Consider the following 21,815-nt stretch of genomic DNA (forward strand, 5'->3'; position numbering starts at 1 on the left):
TTAGGTTACCTTTTCTCCCCCGCTTTCCCCCAGCTGTCCCTTGTCTCCTCTAACTACCCATTCACCCCGTTCCCCACCTGTTCCCTTTTTCCCTCTGATTAGGTCCCTATATCTCTCTCTGTTTCTGCTCCTGTCCTTGTCGGATTCTTGTTTGTTTGTGTCATTCATGCCTGAACCAGACTGTCGTCATGTTTGCTGTAACCTTGTCCTGTCCTGTCGGAATCTGCCGGTCCATCTGAGCCTACCTATGTTTGGTAATTAAAGAAGCTCTGTTTAAGTTGATTCGCTTTTGGGTCCTCATTCACGCACCGTAACAGAAGAATCCGACCAAGAATGGACCCAGCGACTTCGGATCCTCTCCACTCAGCCGTCGAGATCCAGGGAGCGATGCTAGGCAGACACAAGCAGGAATTGTCTGCTGCTCGACATGCCGTTGAGACCCTGGCCACCCAAGTCTCCAACCTCACAGAACAGGTTCACCATCTCCGCCTCGATCCACCGGCCACTTCCAGGGCTTTCGAATCTCCGGAGCCCAGAATCAATAACCCGTCGTGTTACTCTGGGGAGCCCACTGAATGCCGCTCGTTCCTCACCCAGTGTGATATTGTGTTTTCTCTCCAGCCCAACACTTACTCCAGGAGCACTGCTCGTGTCGCCTACGTCATATCTCTCCTTATTGGACGGGCTCGTGAGTGGGGCACGGCAATCTGGGAGGCAAGGGCTGAGTGTACTAACCAGTATCAAGACTTTAAGGAGGAGATGATACGGGTTTTTGATCGATCTGTTTTTGGGGAGGAGGCTTCCAGGGCCCTGTCTTCCCTATGTCAAGGCAATCGATCCATAACAGACTACTCTATTGAGTTTCGCACTCTTGCTGTCTCCAGTGGCTGGAACGAGCCGGCCTTGCTCGCTCGTCTTCTGGAGGGTTTCCGCGCAGAGGTAAAGGATGAGATTCTCTCCCGGGAGGTTCCTTCCAGCGTGGATTCCTTGATTGAACTCGCTATTCGCATTGAGCGACGGGTTGATCTTCGTCACCGAGCTCGTGGAAAGGAGCTCGCGCTCTCCGTCGCCTCCCTCTCCGCATCACTACCCTCTTCCTCTGCCGGCTCGGGTGCTGAGTCCATGCAGCTGGGAGGTATCCGCATCTCGACTGAGGAGAGGGAACGGAGAATCACCAACCGCCTCTGTCTCTATTGCGGTTCCGCTGGTCATTTTGTCACTTCATGTCCAGTAAAAGGCCAGAGCTCGTCAGTAAGCGGAGGGCTACTGGTGAGCGCTACTACTCCTGTCTCTCCTTCAAGATCCTGCACTACCTTGTCGGTCCATCTACGCTGGACCGGTTCGTCAGCTTCCTGCAGTGCCTTAATAGACTCTGGGGCGGAGGGCTGTTTTATGGACGAGACCTGGGCTCGGGAACATGACATTCCTCTCAGACAGTTAAAGGAGCCCACGGCCTTGTTCGCCCTGGATGGTAGTCCTCTCCCCAGGATTCAGCGTGAGACGCTACCTTTAACCCTCACTGTTTCTGGTAATCATAGTGAAACCATTTCTTTTTTAATTTTTCGTTCACCTTTTACACCTGTTGTTTTGGGCCATCCCTGGCTAGTTTGTCATAATCCTTCCATTAATTGGTCTAGTAATTCTATCCTCTCCTGGAACGTCTCTTGTCATGTGAAATGTTTAATGTCTGCTATCCCTCCTGTTTCCTCTGTCTCTTCTTCACAGGAGGAGCCTGGTGATTTGACAGGGGTGCCGGAGGAATATCACGATCTGCGCACGGTGTTCAGTCGGTCCAGGGCCACCTCTCTTCCTCCACACCGGTCGTATGATTGTAGTATTGATCTCCTTCCGGGAACCACCCCCCCCCGGGGTAGACTATACTCTCTGTCGGCTCCCGAACGTAAGGCTCTCGAAGATTATTTGTCTGTAGCTCTTGACGCCGGTACCATAGTCCCCTCCTCCTCTCCCGCCGGAGCGGGGTTTTTTTTTGTCAAGAAGAAGGACGGGTCTCTGCGCCCCTGCATAGATTATCGAGGGCTGAATGACATAACAGTGAAGAATCGTTATCCGCTTCCTCTTATGTCTTCAGCCTTTGAGATCCTGCAGGGAGCCAGGTTTTTCACTAAGTTGGACCTTCGTAACGCTTACCATCTCGTGCGCATCAGGGAGGGGGACGAGTGGAAGACGGCGTTTAACACTCCGTTAGGGCACTTTGAATACCGGGTTCTTCCTTTCGGCCTCGCTAACGCTCCAGCTGTCTTTCAGGCATTAGTCAATGATGTCCTGAGAGACATGCTGAACATCTTTGTTTTCGTTTACCTTGACGATATCCTGATTTTTTCACCGTCACTCCAGATTCATGTTCAGCACGTTCGACGTGTCCTCCAGCGCCTTTTAGAGAATTGTCTTTTTGTGAAGGCTGAGAAGTGCACTTTTCATGCCTCCTCCGTCACATTTCTCGGTTCTGTTATTTCCGCTGAAGGCATTAAGATGGATCCCGCTAAGGTCCAAGCTGTCATTGATTGGCCCGTCCCTAAGTCACGCGTCGAGCTGCAGCGCTTTCTCGGCTTCGCGAACTTCTATCGTCGTTTCATCCGTAATTTCGGTCAGGTGGCAGCTCCTCTCACAGCCCTTACTTCTGTCAAGACGTGCTTTAAGTGGTCCGTTTCCGCCCAGGGAGCTTTTGATCTCCTCAAGAATCGTTTTACATCCGCTCCTATCCTTGTTACACCTGACGTCTCTAGACAGTTCGTTGTCGAGGTTGACGCGTCAGAGGTGGGAGTGGGAGCCATCCTTTCTCAGCGCTCCCTCTCTGACGACAAGGTCCACCCATGCGCGTATTTTTCTCATCGCCTGTCGCCGTCGGAACGTAACTATGATGTGGGTAACCGCGAACTGCTCGCCATCCGGTTAGCCCTAGGCGAATGGCGACAGTGGTTGGAGGGGGCGACCGTTCCTTTTGTCGTTTGGACTGACCATAGGAACCTTGAGTACATCCGTTCTGCCAAACGACTTAATGCGCGTCAGGCGCGTTGGGCGCTGTTTTTCGCTCGTTTCGAGTTCGTGATTTCTTATCGTCCGGGCTCTAAGAACACCAAGCCTGATGCTTTGTCTCGTCTCTTCAGTTCTTCAGTAGCCTCCACTGACCCCGAGGGGATTCTCCCTGAGGGGCGTGTTGTCGGGTTGACTGTCTGGGGAATTGAGAGGCAGGTAAAGCAAGCACTCACTCAAACTCCGTCGCCGCGCGCTTGTCCTAGGAACCTTCTTTTCGTTCCCGTTCCTACTCGTCTGGCCGTTCTTCAGTGGGCTCACTCTGCCAAGTTAGCCGGCCACCCTGGCGTTCGGGGTACGCTTGCTTCCATTCGCCAGCGTTTCTGGTGGCCCACCCGGGAGCATGACACGCGTCGTTTCGTGGCTGCTTGTTCGGTCTGCGCGCAGACTAAGTCCGGTAACTCTCCTCCTGCCGGCCGTCTCAGGCCGCTTCCTATTCCCTCTCGACCGTGGTCTCACATCGCCTTAGATTTTGTCACCGGACTGCCTTCGTCAGCGGGGAAGACTGTTATTCTTACGGTTGTCGATAGGTTCTCTAAGGCGGCTCATTTCATTCCCCTTGCTAAGCTTCCTTCTGCTAAAGAGACGGCACAAATCATCATCGAGAATGTTTTCAGAATTCATGGCCTTCCGTCAGACGTCGTTTCGGACAGAGGTCCGCAATTCACGTCTCAATTTTGGAGGGAGTTTTGCCGTTTGATTGGGGCTTCCGTCAGTCTCTCTTCCGGCTTTCACCCCCAGTCTAACGGTCAAGCAGAACGGGCCAATCAGACTATTGGTCGCATCTTACGCAGTCTTTCTTTTCGCAACCCTGCGTCTTGGTCAGAACAGCTCCCCTGGGCAGAATACGCCCACAACTCGCTTCCTTCGTCTGCGACCGGGCTATCTCCTTTTCAGAGTAGCCTCGGGTACCAGCCTCCGTTGTTCTCATCTCAGTTCGCCGAGTCCAGCGTCCCCTCCGCTCAGGCTTTTGTCCAACGTTGCGAGCGCACCTGGAAGAGGGTCAGGTCTGCACTTTGCCGTTATAGGGCGCAGACTGTGAGAGCTGCTAATAAGCGTAGAACTAAGAGCCCTAGATATTGTCGCGGTCAGAGAGTTTGGCTCTCCACTCAGAACCTTCCCCTTAAGACGGCTTCTCGCAAGTTGACCCCGCGGTTCATTGGTCCATTCCGTATCTCTCAGGTCATTAATCCTGTCGCAGTGCGACTTCTTCTTCCGCGATATCTTCGTCGCGTCCACCCGGTCTTCCATGTCTCCTGTGTTAAGCCCGTTCTTCGCGCCCCCGCTCGTCTCCCCCCCCCCCCCCCCCATCCTTGTCGAGGGCGCACCTATCTACAGGGTCCGTAAAATCTTGGACATGCGTCCTCGGGGCCGTGGTCATCAGTACCTAGTTGACTGGGAGGGGTACGGTCCTGAGGAGAGGAGTTGGGTTCCCTCTCGGGACGTGCTGGACCGTGCGCTGATTGATGATTTCCTCCGTTGCCGCCAGGTTTCCTCCTCGAGTGCGCCAGGAGGCGCTCGGTGAGTGGGGGGGTACTGTCATGTACTGTCATGTTGTCTTGTCTCTGTCCTTTCCCTTCACCCTGTCTCCCTCTGCTGGTCGTGTTAGGTTACCTTTTCTCCCCCGCTTTCCCCCAGCTGTCCCTTGTCTCCTCTAACTACCCATTCACCCCGTTCCCCACCTGTTCCCTTTTTCCCTCTGATTAGGTCCCTATATCTCTCTCTGTTTCTGCTCCTGTCCTTGTCGGATTATTGTTTGTTTGTGTCATTCATGCCTGAACCAGACTGTCGTCATGTTTGCTGTAACCTTGTCCTGTCCTGTCGGAATCTGCCGGTCCATCTGAGCCTACCTATGTTTGGTAATTAAAGAAGCTCTGTTTAAGTTGATTCGCTTTTGGGTCCTCATTCACGCACCGTAACACCCTGCTTTTTTGTCGGCATGTTGTCGTCACCCCCCCATCCCCGTGGCAATTTCACCTATGCTTTAAAGCCACATCTTTGTCTTGGAAAAATGCTCACGAACCAGGAATAAGATGAGTAAAAAAATAATAATTCTGAATTGAAGAGAAGTAGGTGGACTCAAGTGTTTTACCAGGCTTCTGGAGTAGAATCGGAGGCATCCAAGAGCACTTAATTCTGTCCCAGAAAACAGAACTGTAGACTAATTGATTGGTTGTTTCTGTTTGACTAAGCATCTATTTCCAGCCCTGCTTTTTTTGGGGGGGGTGGGGGGGGGGGGGTTGGATTGAGAGTGCTCATTTTTATCTTGGTGGTAATATTTACATCCTGTTATACAGGACTCACGAATGTTACCTTATTTAGACACATCATTCTCTGGTGACAAATCTGTGGGTTGAATTGGAGTGATACAAGCAGAGCACAATAAAATAGTATTACTAGGGGTGTCTTTTTAGTGGCCAGTTTAATTTTACAGTCACCACTGGTCCCCATGTGTCCAGCTGCCTGCTACAAAGTACTACATCACCTACTGCAAATAGCCTGCTTTGAGCAGATGATAGTACAGTGCTAGGCTAACTCAAACTGTGTGGTAATGGGCCGTTCGATATGAGTAGTCGTAGAACATATAGCCTCGTCATCATAGGAGGCTACATAGCATGAGCAGATCTGGGACTAGGCTATAGAATGTATACACAATACAGCATTTTTTGGGGCTAATGGACCGTTTTGATGCCCACATTCTCTACCCTATTGTGTCCTTCTGATCTGGAGCCCAGGGCTCATTCATCTGGTCAACGGGTTTGGAAGTGGAAGTTCCACACAGATGTCGGGAACAGACCATTTATCAAACCATTTCCCAGGAGACCTTCAGTCCAACGTGTGTGTGTGCTTGCGTGAAGACGAGGCCACTGGCTCTGCAGGTTATTGTTGCAGGTCACTGCGTAGAACTCAACGTAACCCCCTTCTTTAACTTATGACCTAATTCATCAACTAAGGGGAAGTGTTTGGCTTTCAAGTCACCTGAGGTGTTGTTTGTTCCAGATGTGAATCAGCTGCTCGTTTAAAATTGATGAACACTTGGGACGTCCGGAGTAAGTGACTGATTATTCCGGGTTCATATTCCAGTCCTTAGGCCACAAGGAAAACCCACAGCATACACCAGCATATCAGCAGCTGGATCACAATGAGATCACAAAGGGAAGGTGAATGTGTTGTTGATGAGGTGTTGATTCATCTCTCTCTCTCCCCTTACCTATCTACCTCTCTCACCTTAACCTTACCTACCTCCCTCTCTCTCCCCCTCACCTCCCTCTCTTCTCTCCCCTCACCTCCCTCTCTCTCCCCTCTCTGTGCTATAGGTGGGAGGATTATACCCCAGAGGAGATGGCTCTAGCTGTGGTCAAGAAGGAGTCTCTCCTGTTTGGGTCACCCTCCTCGCCCCCCTGCCAACCCCACTCTCCTGTCTCCAGGTCCAAGTCTCTCCGGTCAGTACTAACCAAGTCCATCTGATTAGTAGCGCTAGCCTTTGTCTTTCCCACTGCTAACTAGACTGTAATGTGTGAGCCATGTTGGCAGCTCATGAAACCAAACTGTTCACCAGTCATTTTGACGCCGTCACAGTGGAATGAAAAGGTGGCTGGAACTGGGAAACTCACTCAGTCTTCAAGCCGTCATCATTTGAGAGGGATGAGGCACATATGAAAGCCAGCAGCTGCCTTCAACAGTTCTTACATAGAAGCCATACTTTATTAACTTCAATCTGAATATTCCTTCTTCCCCTATAATCCAGTCTGACTCAGAACTTGCGAGGCTGGGTTCATCGACACGAAGAGGAGAGAAGCAAGTCCACACGCTCTACCACTGATCAGTCCAGACATACAACAACAGATCAGCACACAACCAAAACTGTCCTGGTAGGTTAGACGACTCTTCTATGACCTGCTTGTCTACAAAACAGCGAAAAAGCTGTACTAACTAGGTCGTTGGTTTTTCCTGGTCAGGTCCCATGGCCCAAATAATGAGACGTTTTAAAGTGTGATCAAACGCCCGTAATGGTCATTGCATATTTTTCGGACAGGTTATTAAGCAGTACCTCAGAGGATATTTAAACTGTCAGTACGTAGGCCGACGTCTACTCCAATAGAGGTTTCGGGTTTCAGGCCCGTGTCAAGACGGCTCTCCATGATGACCCATTTAATAGAGCTGCCACATGAACATAAACAGTTTAGTGACAATATGTGTATTGCTCTTGTAATGAGGTCACAGCTGCGGACATCTGACTCAATTTGGCTAATAGCTAAATATTTATTTTTTTGTTGTTATAGGTAATAACAAAATTTAACTTACTGGACTGGACTGCGCAAAAAATGCAAATGCTTTCCGTTTTGAGTTATATTAGGTTTTATTTTCATCGTTTTTTGGTTATAAAGCCTTTTTGTTATGTTAGATGCTGATATTAGTTGATGGCATTTGACTTGGTTTTGGTATAAGACTTGTTGCTATAACCTCCCCCCTTTCCCACTTGTCAATCTTGAATGACAATTCTTCATGTTTTACCAGTTAAATGTCCAAAAAGTCTCTTCATTCCAACCATTTGATCCATACCAGTTTCATGGGGATATGCATTTCGATATTCTACAGTTATGCAGTGTTGTTTCAAGTAGCCTACTGTGTTTTGAACGATGTAGTGAGCGAACTGTAGAGCAGATGGTGTTAACAAACTGTAGCATAGCCTACCCGTGCTTCGTTTCAATCAAAGCACGTATTTTGTTTGGTTGAGTTTTGGCCACATGAGAGACAAATGCGACTATTCACACAATCATCCTAAACTCTCATAAGAAACGAGGTGGCACTTTGTCTTACAGTAACGTTACACTACGCTATTGTATTTGGGTTCTGTTCTGCAGAATACTGTCGCAATGTGATCTTGCAGACATTGACCCGGCTTTGATCTAACTTTATTCAAAACGACCACCGTTCGCTAGAGTAGCCAGGTCTCTCTGAGCAGAGACCACTGCCAGGAAGTAGAGAATCCAGCACATGTGCAGAAGTTAATTTTGTTCCGCAGACCTCTGCGTGTTTTGTTATGTGTCATAAATGACAGCCTAAATAGAGAGGTTTGAAGACTGCTATAGACCGTATTTTGTTTTGTTTTAGACTGACTTCCATTTGAACCCAGTGAGTCAAGTACGCTGCTTCAGAATGTGAGGAGGAGCTAAATCATTACATTCGTTTTACAGGCTCCTTTTGCTGCTTTACAGGGTTATACAGACTGAGCTGCCAGAGAGGGCCGCGATCTATAAAGGAGCTAGATAGCTCCACAAACGTAGTCCTAGAAGTTGGTCCACTTAGAAGCTAAATAAGGGGAATTTGAGTGCTTGGCTGTTTGAACCCTTTACACGAGTGGGAATCGGCCTATATGGATAGGGTTAGATTGAAATGTTTCTTACAGAATAAATACGAAAAGCATGTGCATAACCATGGTAGCAATTGAAAGGAGGCAGTTTGGAGATGTTATTAGACCAAAGCACTACAGTTCACCTGACACAAGATTGAATACAAACATTAAACTGTTGATTTTTGATCCTCATTTTACATTTACTGTACTTTTCGCGCGCATTTGTTCGATAACGACATCTGAAAATACATTCCGTAACATGAGAATATTCCTGGAAGAATGTGTTGTAAGGTGCAGCATAAGCTTGTTCTATTGCCAACACGACTGGCTGAATTATAAAATATGATATTACGGTGTTAGGCTTTCACACAATTCAGGGAAACGGATCATTGTTATGGTGCCCATAGAAAGGAGTCACGAGTGCATTCAGGTGCGTGTGCCGCTGCAAATGTTCTTCAAAGTAGACACATAGGTTCGTTCGGGTTCAAATCACCAAGGGTATGACACCAAGTCAACTTGGAACTGTACATCAAACATAGTGATCATCAACGTTGACACTGTAAATGTCAGGAGTTGTATGATATGGAAAAGCGCACATTTTGACTAACGGGTGCTTGGCTTGCATGCATGACATCCGAGCACTATTTATTATAATCCTCAACGTCTCGTCTTTCAAAAAGACATAGAGTCCTCTTAATTTACAGCATTTCCCTCGTTCCGACAACAACAAATGCACGGGAGGGATGGGAGCAACTTCTTGTCGCGCGATGAGCTCAAATTCAAAACGCCTGTCAGTCAAAACCCATCGCTGAGCCTGAGCTCTGACGTATGTTACTGTACCGCCGCAGATTTCCCATTGGACCGTTTACGGGTACAAGTGTAAAGGGTTAACATTGGTTGAGAGAGTTCACATAAATCTTTTAACCCTGTCTTCATGACGTGTGAGCTACACAAAACTGTCCTTTGTTACTGTATGTACCACTTACTGTAGAGAAAAATATACTAGTTTAGACAGCCTAAGAAATGGTGCCACTAAAATTAGTCGACATGGGACGCAAATGATATCCAGGTCAAACCCAAACTCAGACGGCTGATTCAGATGTAGCTTGCTTTAGACTCTTACAATAGTCTATCCACTCAGAAATCGACAGCTTGGAATTTTGATTTTGAGAAGATTACACATTTATCTAGCTTCCTGTGTAAGATATATTTAAGGGGGTTGCCTAATTGGAAGGAGGGGTTTTGCGCTGTTTATGACACCCTCTGGGTCTTCCAGGAAGTTTAGTGAATTCTCTGTGATGATCGTCGTGGTAGGTAGGAGTGAGAGGATGTAAAGCTATGAATGTTTTATAACGTTAAGAGTTGTACAGCGTTTCGTGCTCAAGGCTAAGACCTCTCACAAACAGATGGAAACTGGGAGCAGACCGTTCCAAACTATTTACAGGCACTTCTACCACCATCTCTCCCACGCACGTAACCCTCAGGGCTAGACCCTGGACATTTCTTCTTACTGGCTGTGAAGAAATGAAGTGCACTACTTTTGACTCGAGCCCTGTTGCATTGGTTATATATCATTTATAGGCTATAGGACATACATGGTGTGAGTGATCAACTCTGCTCAAGGTACTCTTTTATACGACTCAGAGAAACAGATTTCATTCTTTAGGTGTGTTTTAAACTCTTCCAGACTTTCCTGTCCTTTGGGAAAACCCCATATGCATGTTCCTCTACCTGCAGCAGAACAAGCGGAAGAGAGGCTAACAATAGAGAACTGTGATTTCTCCGACCTGGAGATTTTATTTATCCTGGTTTTGCAGAATATTGGCACCTCTTTAGCGCTTTGACATCCTTGATGCCCTTTTTTTCCTGGTTTCCCACTTTGAACCTGCAGTATAACTTGATGAGAAGCAGTCTGTTCGATAGAAGTCCTTTGAAGAAGCTAGAAGGGCTGACTATTTCATTCCAGTAAAGTGCAGGGCAGAGGTTGAACCCCCCAGACTGTAAGTTTATTACAGTGCAGCTGAAGTCTATCCAATCTCATCTCTGCTCCACACCAGGATACATCTCCATATCTTCTGTTTCTGCCATGTCCTAAAAAGCCTGTGGTAAACTTGTACTACATTCGGTAGGATTTATCGCAGACTAGAGTTAGACTCAATTAGTCTCAATGGAATCCTAATCCCCCTCATCTGTACAGCGGTATGGTGTAATCAAATTAAATCAAGCTTTATTTATACAGCACGTTTTATACATTAAATATTTATTTACCACACATCATAAGAGGATTGAAAAAAACAAAAGAATAACACTAAAAACAGAACGATTAAAAAGCACCCTAAGGAAAAGCAAAGCTAAAAAGGAGTGTTTTAAGATCTCTTTTAATTATGTCCACAGTTTCGGCCCCCCTAAGGTGTACATTCTATACCCTCAGCCTCATTCCTCACCCCTCCTTAAGTCCGTTGTCTACCCTCCTTGAAGCGTGAGGCTGAGGCATGACGATTGACTTACAGCAAGGAGAGTTGTTGATTGACTCAATGAGGGGTGAGGTTTGAGACTGAGGGGGACCTAAAATGTACATCGCTCTGGGCACAAATCTCTAACCACAGTGAAACATTAAACTCCTTTTCAGAGCCTCGGCATGTCACGAAATGCTAGGAAGACTAATTTCTCAAAATGAGCCTGATGCTGTTTGCACAGCTGCTGGCCACTCATCCTGTTGAACCTGCGTGCCTGGACTCACTGTCATTGCCTTTGATTGATAGGCTTTAGTCAGTTGTTTTTAAAGTGTTCATTTCATCCCAGCCTTGTTGGTTTTTATGGTAATATTGCATGTGTCACCCAACGATATGGGTCATATCAAATTATTCCTGAAGTGCTCAAACGTGACTTAAAAGAAGATAACTGAAATGTTTTTAGATTTGGATCGGAACGTTTTAAAAGGGGGAAGTGTATTGAATTTTAAAGGAAAACATTTCAGCTTACATGTATTTTGCATGGTGACAGGTTTTATTCCTGCACTTTAGTTTCATATGTAGTTCACAAGCCATATGTATAGCAGAGATAGGATGAGGATCAGGCTCTTATGGCCAGTACAACAGAGCACTGCTCTTAGAGAGCATGCTGAAGTCTATTCATGTGGCATACTGGCTAAGGAAATGGTCAACTACCAAACAAATCTCTTTTTAAGTTCTACTTGTTTTTTAGTTTGTCATCAGTCAGCCAAGACAAAAAACACAATGGTATTCCAATCTTCAGTATATGATTCAAGTTTCAGAATTTAACTGAAATGACTCACTGACCAGCATTTTATCACATTTTCACAGAAGTCACCTGAGGAGAGACCCCAGACGAACCAGTCCAGTAACTCGGTTGTAACAGTCCGCTACTCTGAGTAAGTATTTATCAAAAAATTGCATTGTAAATGGACCCTACAGTATTTTCGATGTCTCACTTTCCCAAACTCTTCAGATGTTCACCATATTTCTCTCCAAATTATTTTATAACCATGGTTTTCTTTCTGTCTCCACTACTGTTTCTTCAGTAGAATGAGAGGCCAAACCAGTGGTGTTGCTATTTAGCTGCCCAACCACAATGGTAACCTTGTCTACCAAGTCACCAAATGGGAGACCTATGCTACATGAATTGTATTTGACTGACCCTTTTTTTCAGTTTTCGCCTGAAATGACATACCCACATCTAACTGCATTTATCTCAGGCCTTGAAGCAAGGATATGCATATACTTGATACTATTTGAAAGGAAACACTTTGAGGTTTGTGTAAATGTGAAAGGAATGTAGGATACTATAACACATTACATCTAGTAATAGATAATACAATGAAAAAAAAACTGTTTTTTTTGTACCATCATCTTTGAAATGCAAGAGAAAGGCCATCATGTATTATTCCAGCCCAGGAGCAATTTAGATTTTAGACACTAGATGGCAGCAGTGTACGTGCAAAGTTTTAGACTGATCCAATGAACCATTGTATTTCTGTTCAAAATGTTCTATCAAGACTGTGCCTAATTTGTTTATTAATAACTTTTCAAGTTCAAAACTGTGCACTCTCCTCAAACAATAGCATGGTATTCTTTCACTGTAATAGCTACTGTAAATTGGACAGTGCAGTTAGATTAACAAGAATGTAAGCTTTCTGCCAATATCAGATATGTCTATATCCTGGGAAATGTTCTTGTTACTTACAACCTCATGCTAATCGCATTAGCCTCTAAGTTAGCTCAACCATCCCGTGGATGGGACACGTAAAAAGTTTTAAAAAAAGGTGAATAAAAAAAATATTTTTGTGGTACTCATACAACTTGTTACACTGTGAGCTGAGAACTTACTAGTTTACCTATTATCTTAAAACATAGTAATAGGCATAATAATACCATTGTAATAATGGTAAATGTAGAGGAGATGGTGATTTTTGTTACAGTAAATGTAGTTACTGTAAATTTCATCAGCATGTTCTAGGTCTCTGACTGTTGTTGTCAGACCGTCTTAGGCGTCAGTTAATATAAATCTGATAATTAAAGTTATGTTTGATTTAGTTTTGATATGGCATATTTTGATGTCATATAATGTATTTCACTGTCACCTCTGTCTCTCTCTCAGTAGGCCAGGGAGTGAGGTTCAGGTGTACTACTCACGCCATCAAAGCTACAGGGACTTCTTTGATGAGTTAAATCGACGAGGCGACACTTTCTACGTGGTGTCCTTTCGCAGGGTGAGTCAACCCATGCATATTTTCATATATTTTTTTGTTACTTTTATTTAACTAAGCAAGTCAGTTAAGAACAAATTCTTATTTACAATGACGCCCTACACCGGCCAAACCCGGACGACGCTGGGCCAATTGTGCGCCGCCCTACTGGACTCCCAATCACGGCCGGTTGTGATACAGCCTGGATTCGAATCAGGGTCTGTAATGACGCCTCTAGCACTGAGAAACAGACCGCTGCGCCACTCGGGAGCCCCATATTCCATAGCATTTTCCATAGAAGTAGGCGACAATGCGTCCTTCGGATTGTGACTGATCTCAAGGCCAAATGGAGATCCGGTTTCATGACGCAGTATTGTCATCAGCATGTCTTCAACAGATGAAACTGCTGAGTGGGAAAGAAACAGAATCATAAAGCGGTCATGAAACAATTTTGGAGGGCATATTGAGCATAACCAAGGGTACCAAGTTTCTGTCTTAATTGAAGGCGGAAAGCCCCAACTGAAATAGCAGATGGTCTTTTGAAGCTTAGGAAAATATTTCCTTTCCTTTTTTTTTCTCCTCCCAAATGTTTAAATAACGTTTAAATAACGTTTACATATTGCTTTACTCATCTCTTATGTATATACTGTATTCTATTCTACTGTATTTCAGTCAATGCCACTCCGACATTGCTCAATCTAATGTTTATATATTTCTTAATTCCATTAATTTACTTTTAAATGTGTTTATTGTTGTGAATTGTTAGATACTACTGCACGGTTGGAGCTTGGAACACAAAAGCATTTCGCTACACCCGCAATAACATCTGCTAAATATGTGTATGTGACAAATAAAATGTGATTTGATTTGAAATGCATGAATGAATGAGGCTTGAAAAATGGCTGTGGCTGATTTAAATATGTACATTGGCATTTCAATCGTCACAAATGAGCATATGTAATGCATTTGTATGTGATTTGTAGCTTTAACAGTGTTCAGTTAATGCCTGACCAATTGGCGAGTTTCATTTGTGTGTTTGATGTATAGAATTCTGAGGGAGCACATTTGGTAGGAATTATATAGACCAATAAAGAAGATCCTTGAGGCGGTTCTTATTCATTTTATTCTGTGTGATGTTTTGACCGTTTAGGGTTACCGACGGTGTCCATTTCTCCTAAGCTATAAGATTGGAATTTCACATTTTTATTTGGTGTAGCCTAACCACAGATAATCTTTTGATTTATTGATTAAGCACGTCTTCCTTCCGTCCGACACATTTTGACATCTTTTGTCTGGTCAATTCGAATGATGTATCCATTGTACTGACACATCTTTAATACATTTACATTACATTAAAGCAGAAATCTAAAGAACCTGTTTATCAGCAACCTCTGCCAGGAAAGTGTATTCGATTACCAAAATGAACATACCTCCATTTTCATAAAAGTACCACAAACTATGAACTCTGAGACCCCCTAGATCTGTTAGTCCTTCTCCTCTGATATGTTTCCAGACATTCCTTTAGACATATCATAGAGGGAAACCTGTAAAGTCTTCTGAGGCTTCGTAAAAGTATTCTCATGATGCCAATCGGCTGAATCCCTTCTTAGTTCTGCCTCTGTTACACTGAGAAGGCTTTCATTGTCATTCTCAACCAGAAGTACTGACTGTCTTATTCCATTGCACCCCCCCCCCCCCCCCCCATTAAATTAGCCATCTATTCAGAAAGTCTTAGGTCTGATTGGCAACGTTATTCCAACCTGATGACTGCTCAGGAGAGTTAGCAGGGACCATTCTCTCTGATGGCCTGCCAACGTCTGTTTTGTGAGAACCTGAGAGCGAGAGAAACAGGCAGAGGAGAGAGAGAGAAGGAAAGTGAACTCTGATCACAATCTCTCCATTTGGACCAACAACTCCCAGGGGCCCCTCTTTAGCTCTTTTGTCCGTCAGCTCTGCTCTCTGAGGGCCCTTTATCCAAGGACCAGATATGTTTCCCGAAGGCCCTGTTTACCGAGCCCCAATGGAGACATCAACCCACCCACCGCCTGTCTTCAGACCTGCCTACATCATTCAGACCGGATAAGAGACTCTTATACAATATTTTGGAATCATGGCGTCAATGGAAACCGTTTGCTGGCAAACCAAGTATGCTCCTTTCCAGTAGTTACTGTACATAAGCTGTACATTGAGTTGTTGTCAATTAGTCAAACCCTCCACACTTTGACGGTCTTAAAGGAACATATCTATGTTTGAATCTGTTTTACTACAAAGAATAGAAACACTCCATTTTCACATATGTTGGGGTGGTGCTGGAGTTGATGAATACGAAGTTCAACATTTGTGAAATGTTTCTTTTTTGGGAGTGTCACGTATTTACAGAAACTGGATGAATGGCAATCATGCAAACAAGAGTTGTGACATTATTGATGGGGCTGCCGGCTTCTGTACGATCTGTACTTCTAGCCTTCAAATGGGTAATTCAGCCAGCCATGGAGTCCTACCAGTAGACAAGAATGTACAGTAGAGGAGGGAGGGAGGGAGGGAGTGACTGCACAGCTGCAGTCGGCTCTCCTCAGCCTCAGCCCTCTCTCTGGCCTGATGGAATGAACAGAGCAGCTTCTGATTTCATTGGCTTGTTCCAAAGCGCACGCCACAATGCAAGTGATGGAAAGAGCAGAACACTAACTTGATGCACATGGGTAGACCCGGGCTGCTGTGGGAAGGAAAAGCAGAACCCAAAGGTTTTTGTGGGGGAATGTGATTATCAGGAATATATACATACCTACACTGCCTGAATCACTTTTGTTGAGGATAATTGGCTCACTGGAGTACTATACTAAAGTGAAAATATGTTTTTGAACAAAATGGTAGAATTATTTTCCCTCTGTTTTTTTCTTCTTCTTCAAAACTCATGGAAACGTGTGGTCTCTTAGAGTTCAGACCTACCCGCTATTACAACCTCTGCCAAAGAGCCGAATGGGGGGCAGGCCTACTGTATCCCCATGAAGACAGCTAGCATGTGTCCTTTTGAAGACTGCTAGCATGAGCCCTTGAAGCACCAACGCAGCCATGATCAATCCTCTTTCATTATCCTGAAGGTGGCTGTTGATAGGGTCTATTTGTATTTATTAAGGATCTCCATTAGCCTACTCTTCCTGGGTTCCAGCAACATTAAGGCAGTTACAGTTGAAGTCTGAAGTTATCATACACCTTAGCCAAATACATTTAAACTCCAGTTTTTCACAATTCCTGACATTTAATCTTAGTAAAAATTCCCTGTCTTAGGTCAGTTAGGATCACCACTTTATTTTAGGAATGTGAAATGTCAGAATAATAGTAGAGAGAATTATTTATTTAATATTTTATTTATTTCGTCACATTACCAGTGGGTCAGAAGTTTACATACACTCAATTAGTATTTGGTAGCATTGCCTTTAAATTGTTTCACTTGGGTCAAACATTTCGGTAGCCTTCCACAAGCTTCCCACAATAAGTTGGGTGAATTTTGACCCATTCCTCCTGACAGAGCTGGTGTAACTGAGTCAGGTTTGTAGACCTCCTTGCTCGCACACACTTTTTCAGTTCTGCCCACCAATTTTCTATAGAATTGAGGTCAGGGCTTTGTGATGGCCACTCCAATACCTTGACTTTGTTGTCCTTAAGCCATTTTGCCACAACTTTAGATGTATGCTTGGTGTCATTGTCCATCTGGAAGACCCATTTGCGACCAAGCTTTAACTTCCTGACTGATGTCTTGAGATGTTGCTTCAATATATCCACATAATTTTCCTACCTCATGATGCCATCTATTTTGTGAATTGCACCAGTCCCTCCTGCAGCAAAGCACCCCCACAACATGATGCTACCTCCCCCTGTGCTTCACAGTTGGGATGGTGTTCTTCGGCTTGCAAGCATTCCCCGTTTTCCTCCAAAAATAACAATGGTCATTATGGCCAAACAGTTCTATTTTTGTTTCATCAGACCAGAGGACATTTCTCTGAAAAGTCCGATTTTTTTTTGTAAGGCTTTTTTAAGGCGGTTTTGGAGCAGCGGCTTCTTCCTCGCTGAGCGGCCTTTCAGGTTATGTTGATATAGGACTTGTTTTACTGTGGATATTGATACTTTTGTATCTGTTTCCTCCAGCATCTTCACAAGGTCCTTTGCTGTTGTTCTGGGATTGATTTGCACTTTTCGCACCAAAGTACGTTCATCTCCAGGAGACCAAACGCGTCTCCTTCCTGAGTGGTATAACGGCTGTGTGGTCCCGTGGTGTTTATACTTGGGTACTATTGTTTGTACAGATGAACGTGGGACCTTCAGGTGTCTGGAAATTGCTCCCAAGGATGAACCAGACTTGTGGAGGTCTACAATTGTTTTTCTGAGGTCTTGGCTGATTTATTTTTTTCCCCCCATGATGTCAAGCAAAGAGGCACTGAGTTTGAAGGCAGGCCTTGAAATATATCCACAGGTACACCTCCAATTGACTCAAATGATGTCAATTAGCCTATCAGAAGCTTCTAAAGCCATGGCATCATTTGAGGAAGTTTCCAATCTGTGTAAAGGCACTGTCAACTTTGTGTATGTAAACTTCTGACCCACTTGAATTGTGATACACTGAATTATAAGTGAAATAATCTGTTTGTGAACAATTGTTGGAAAAATTACTTGTGTCATGCACAAAGTAGATATTCTAACTGATTTGCCAAAACTATAGTTTGTTACAAGACATTTGTGGATGGTGGGAAAACTAGTTTTAATGACTGCAACCTAAGTGTATGTAAACTTCCGACTTCAACTCTATATACAATCAAAATGACATTACATTTCCTGACACTTTTCACAACACATTAAGTGTGTTCCCCCAAGCCACTACTCTACTACCACATATCTACTATACAAAATGCATGTGTACGTGTGTGTGTTGTCACGTGTGTCTGTGCCTGTGTGTGCTGTGAATACCCAATAGGGAACAGTGCCTGGTGTATGTTTTTCACTAAGCTCCTTACTTCTGTCAGCTTCTTAGAACTGGTGTTGTTTCAAGGGCTGGATCAGAACCAGAGTCTCAGTCTATTTCAAGTGCAGTTGACCCTGGCTTCCATGTCTTCTCAATGTTAATCTCCACCTACTTACACTGTTATTTAGACACTGTATTGTGCTGATCCAAGCCATTCCGTACTGGCACCGATATTTTACTCAGAAGTAGACCAATCGTGTAGCTAGCTACTTTTAGCAGATGCTAACATTTTATGTTAGCCATCTATGTCCATCTGAGGTAAAGTCATATGTTTTCCCCAGAGTGGCAGCTGGCTTCAAAACAAAATATTTACCTCTGTGCCGTCACTCTAGTCTACTGTAAACATCTGACTTTTTTTTAAGGTTTTTTAGTCTTTTGAAATGTTAACTAGTCCTTGGGAGCCCTCACGTCAATGATTCTAATTGACCCCGTAACTCTTCAGTCTGTAGACCTACTTTACTGTATATCTGTTCTACATCAGTGAGTTTTGGGCTGAAGTTCCTAGTTTTTCCATGACTTTGTCTCGCAGGAACAGCTCTGTTTTAACTCTTTCAAATCTTTTCAAATACTTTAGCTGGGCTTGATTGAGTTTGCCTGCCGCAATAGAACCAATGGAATAGTCGCCAAACTGCGGAACCGACCCACCTGGCACTGCAGGAAGGCTAAATCAAACACAGAAGGACAGTGGTCTCTCAACCATGCATGAGTCTCCTCTCCCAGACCACAGATGTTTAACAGGACTTTGAATTACTGTGTTTATGCCTCTAATAAAGGCTAGGATTCCACGGAGGGAACCTAGATGACTGACTAGCTGATCAGACAGCATGTAGATGCATTTGATCTCTGCCAACTTAATACAACTGGAGGAAAAGTAGCCTTGGTTTGTGTCAAGAAATGACTGTCTCTGATATGGTCTGGGTTTTAATGGCCATGTGCTTGATTTGTGACTATTTCTTTGAACAATGGATGGCTTGTCTAGCTAATGTGCCCATCGTTGATTATTTTCATAGAGCCCCAGCTGTCTACTTTTAAAATACATTTTACAACCACATCATTCTCCTGTTCTTTTTATGTGTATGTCACAACCTGCTGTCCAGGTGTCAACGCTGTTGTTAACTACTGTTTTTGGCCTGTCTCCTCAAACAATGACTGTCTTTACACCCCAAACTGTGAAAACATTGTACAGTCAAAGGTATGGTCAGAGGTCAATGTATGTTGAGATTTATTGGCCTTACGTTCTCTTTAGGACGTTTTTTTGTGTGTGAATTCCGTACCTCTTGTGCCTTGTGGGGTTCATGGTGCGTGCACTTCAGAGTTATGGCCGCAGTGGCCACGGAAGGGTCTGGATGTCACTGGTCTGTCATCACGTGTATTTTTTCTTGTTGTCAGCCTATAGGTGGACAGACAGCGGCTTGAGGCATTGTTTGGGTTGTAGTCACTCCCCTTGACCATGGCACCCATGACTGTAAATGATGTACATTTATTGATATCAGGTCGCCCTTGGGAAATAGTTATTCTGATGTCAGTGGGACTACATACAGTACCTGTCATTCAAGGGTTTTTCTTTATTTTTACTATTTTCTACATTGTATAATAATAGTAAAGACATCAAAACTATGAAATAACACAAATGGAATCATGTAGTAGCCAAAAAAGTGTTAAACACATCAAAATATATTTTATATTTGAGATTCTTCAAAGTAGCCACCCTTTGCCTTGATAGCTTTCCACACTCTGGCATTCTCTCAACCAGCTTCATGAGGTAGTCACCTCGAATGCATATCAATTAACAGGTGTGCCTTGTTAAAAGTTCATTTTCCTTCTTAATGTGTTTGAGCCAATCAGTTGTGTTGTGACAAGGTAGTAGGGGTGGTATACAGAAGCTAGCCATATTTGGTTAAAGACCAAGTCCATATTATGGCAAGAACAGCTCAAATTTGCATAGAGAAACGACAGTCCATCATTACTTTAAGAAATTAAGGTCAGTCAATCCGGAAAGATTGAAGTGCAGTTGCAAAAACCATCAACGCAATGATGAAACTGGTTCTCATGAGGACCGCCACAGGAAGGAAGACCCAGAGTTACCTCTGCTGCATAGGATAAGTTCATTAGAGCTACCAACCTCAGAAATTGCAGCCCAAATACAGTGCCTTGCGAAAGTATTCGGCCCCCTTGAACTTTGCGACCTTTTGCCACATTTCAGGCTTCAAACATAAAGATATAAAACTGTATTTTTTTGTGAAGAATCAACAACAAGTGGGACACAATCATGAAGTGGAATGACATTTATTGGATATTTCAAACTTTTTTAACAAATCAAAAACTGAAAAATTGGGCGTGCAAAATTATTCAGCCCCCTTAAGTTAATACTTTATAGCGCCACCTTTTGCTGCGATTACAGCTGTAAGTCGCTTGGGGTATGTCTCTATCAGTTTTGCACATCGAGAGACTGAATTGTTTTCCCATTCCTCCTTGCAAAACAGCTCAAGCTCAGTGAGGTTGGATGGAGAGCACTTGTGAACAGCAGTTTTCAGTTCTTTCCACAGATTCTCGATTGGATTCAGGTCTGGACTTTGACTTGGCCATTCTAACACCTGGATATGTTTATTTTTGAACCATTCCATTGTAGATTTTGCTTTATGTTTTGGATCATTGTCTTGTTGAAAGACAAATCTCCGTCCCAGTCTCAGGTCTTTTGCAGACTCCATCAGGTTTTCTTCCAGAATGGTCCTGTATTTGGCTCCATCCATCTTCCCATCAATTTTAACCATCTTCCCTGTCCCTGCTGAAGAAAAGCAGGTCCAAACCATGATACTGCCACCACCATGTTTGACAGTGGGGATGGTGTGTTCAGGGTGATGAGCTGTGTTGCTTTTACGCCAAACATAACGTTTTGCATTGTTGCCAAAAAGTTCAATTTTGGTTTCATCTGACCAGAGCACCTTCTTCCACATGTTTGGTGTGTCTCCCAGGTGGCTTGTGGCAAACTTTAAACAACACTTTTTATGGATATCTTTAAGAAATGGCTTTCTTCTTGCCACTCTTCCATAAAGGCCAGTTTTGTACAATATACGACTGATTGTTGTCCTATGGACAGAGTCTCACACCTCAGCTGTAGATCTCTGCAGTTCATCCAGAGTGATCATGGGCCTCTTGGCTGCATCTCTGATCAGTCTTCTCCTTGTATGAGCTGAAAGTTTAGAGGGACGGCCAGGTCTTGGTAGATTTGCAGTGGTCTGATACTCCTTCCATTTCAATATTATCGCTTACACAGTGCTCCTTGGGATGTTTAAAGCTTGGGAAATCTTTTTGTATCCAAATCCGGCTTTAAACTTCTTCACAGCAGTATCTCGGACCTGCCTGGTGTGTTCCTTGTTCTTCATGATGCTCTCTGCGCTTTTAACGGACCTCTGAGACTATCACAGTGCAGGTGCATTTATACGGAGACTTGATTACACACAGGTGGATTGTATTTATCATCATTAGTCATTTAGGTCAACATTGGATCATTCAGAGATCCTCACTGAACTTCTGGAGAGAGTTTGCTGCACTGAAAGTAAAGGGGCTGAATAATTTTGCACGCCCAATTTTTCAGTTTTTGATTTGTTAAAAAAGTTTGAAATATCCAATAAATGTCGTTCCACTTCATGATTGTGTCCCACTTGTTGTTGATTCTTCACAAAAAAATA

The 21,815-nt window shown here is 44.1% G+C and overlaps 1 protein-coding gene and 1 long non-coding RNA gene across 9 annotated transcripts in view; both read left to right on the forward strand.

The window, feature by feature from the left end:
- The window catches only part of LOC149982034 (uncharacterized), a 108,563-nt gene that overhangs the window by 56,207 nt on the left and 30,541 nt on the right, over positions 1 to 21,815 (forward strand). The gene's annotated exons all lie outside the window — the stretch shown is intronic.
- The window catches only part of LOC110530172 (cyclic AMP-dependent transcription factor ATF-6 alpha), a 53,263-nt gene that overhangs the window by 19,945 nt on the left and 11,503 nt on the right, over positions 1 to 21,815 (forward strand). For 4 of the 8 annotated variants that reach the window (XM_036985727.2, XM_036985728.2, XM_036985729.2 and 1 more), the window contains exons 11-14: positions 6,369 to 6,494; positions 6,800 to 6,923; positions 11,731 to 11,798; positions 13,025 to 13,136. In XM_036985727.2, coding sequence (XP_036841622.2) covers positions 6,369 to 6,494; positions 6,800 to 6,923; positions 11,731 to 11,798; positions 13,025 to 13,136 — 430 coding nt within the window. The remainder of the gene's footprint in view (positions 1 to 6,368; positions 6,495 to 6,799; positions 6,924 to 11,730; positions 11,799 to 13,024; positions 13,137 to 21,815) is intronic. The other 4 variants (XM_036985730.2, XM_090182054.1, XM_090182055.1 and 1 more) reach the window with 1 other exon arrangement.

The sequence above is a fragment of the Oncorhynchus mykiss genome, chromosome 8 (assembly GCF_057628025.1).
Source record: "Oncorhynchus mykiss isolate SJ-2025 chromosome 8, ASM5762802v1, whole genome shotgun sequence".
Classification (NCBI taxonomy): domain Eukaryota; kingdom Metazoa; phylum Chordata; class Actinopteri; order Salmoniformes; family Salmonidae; genus Oncorhynchus; species Oncorhynchus mykiss.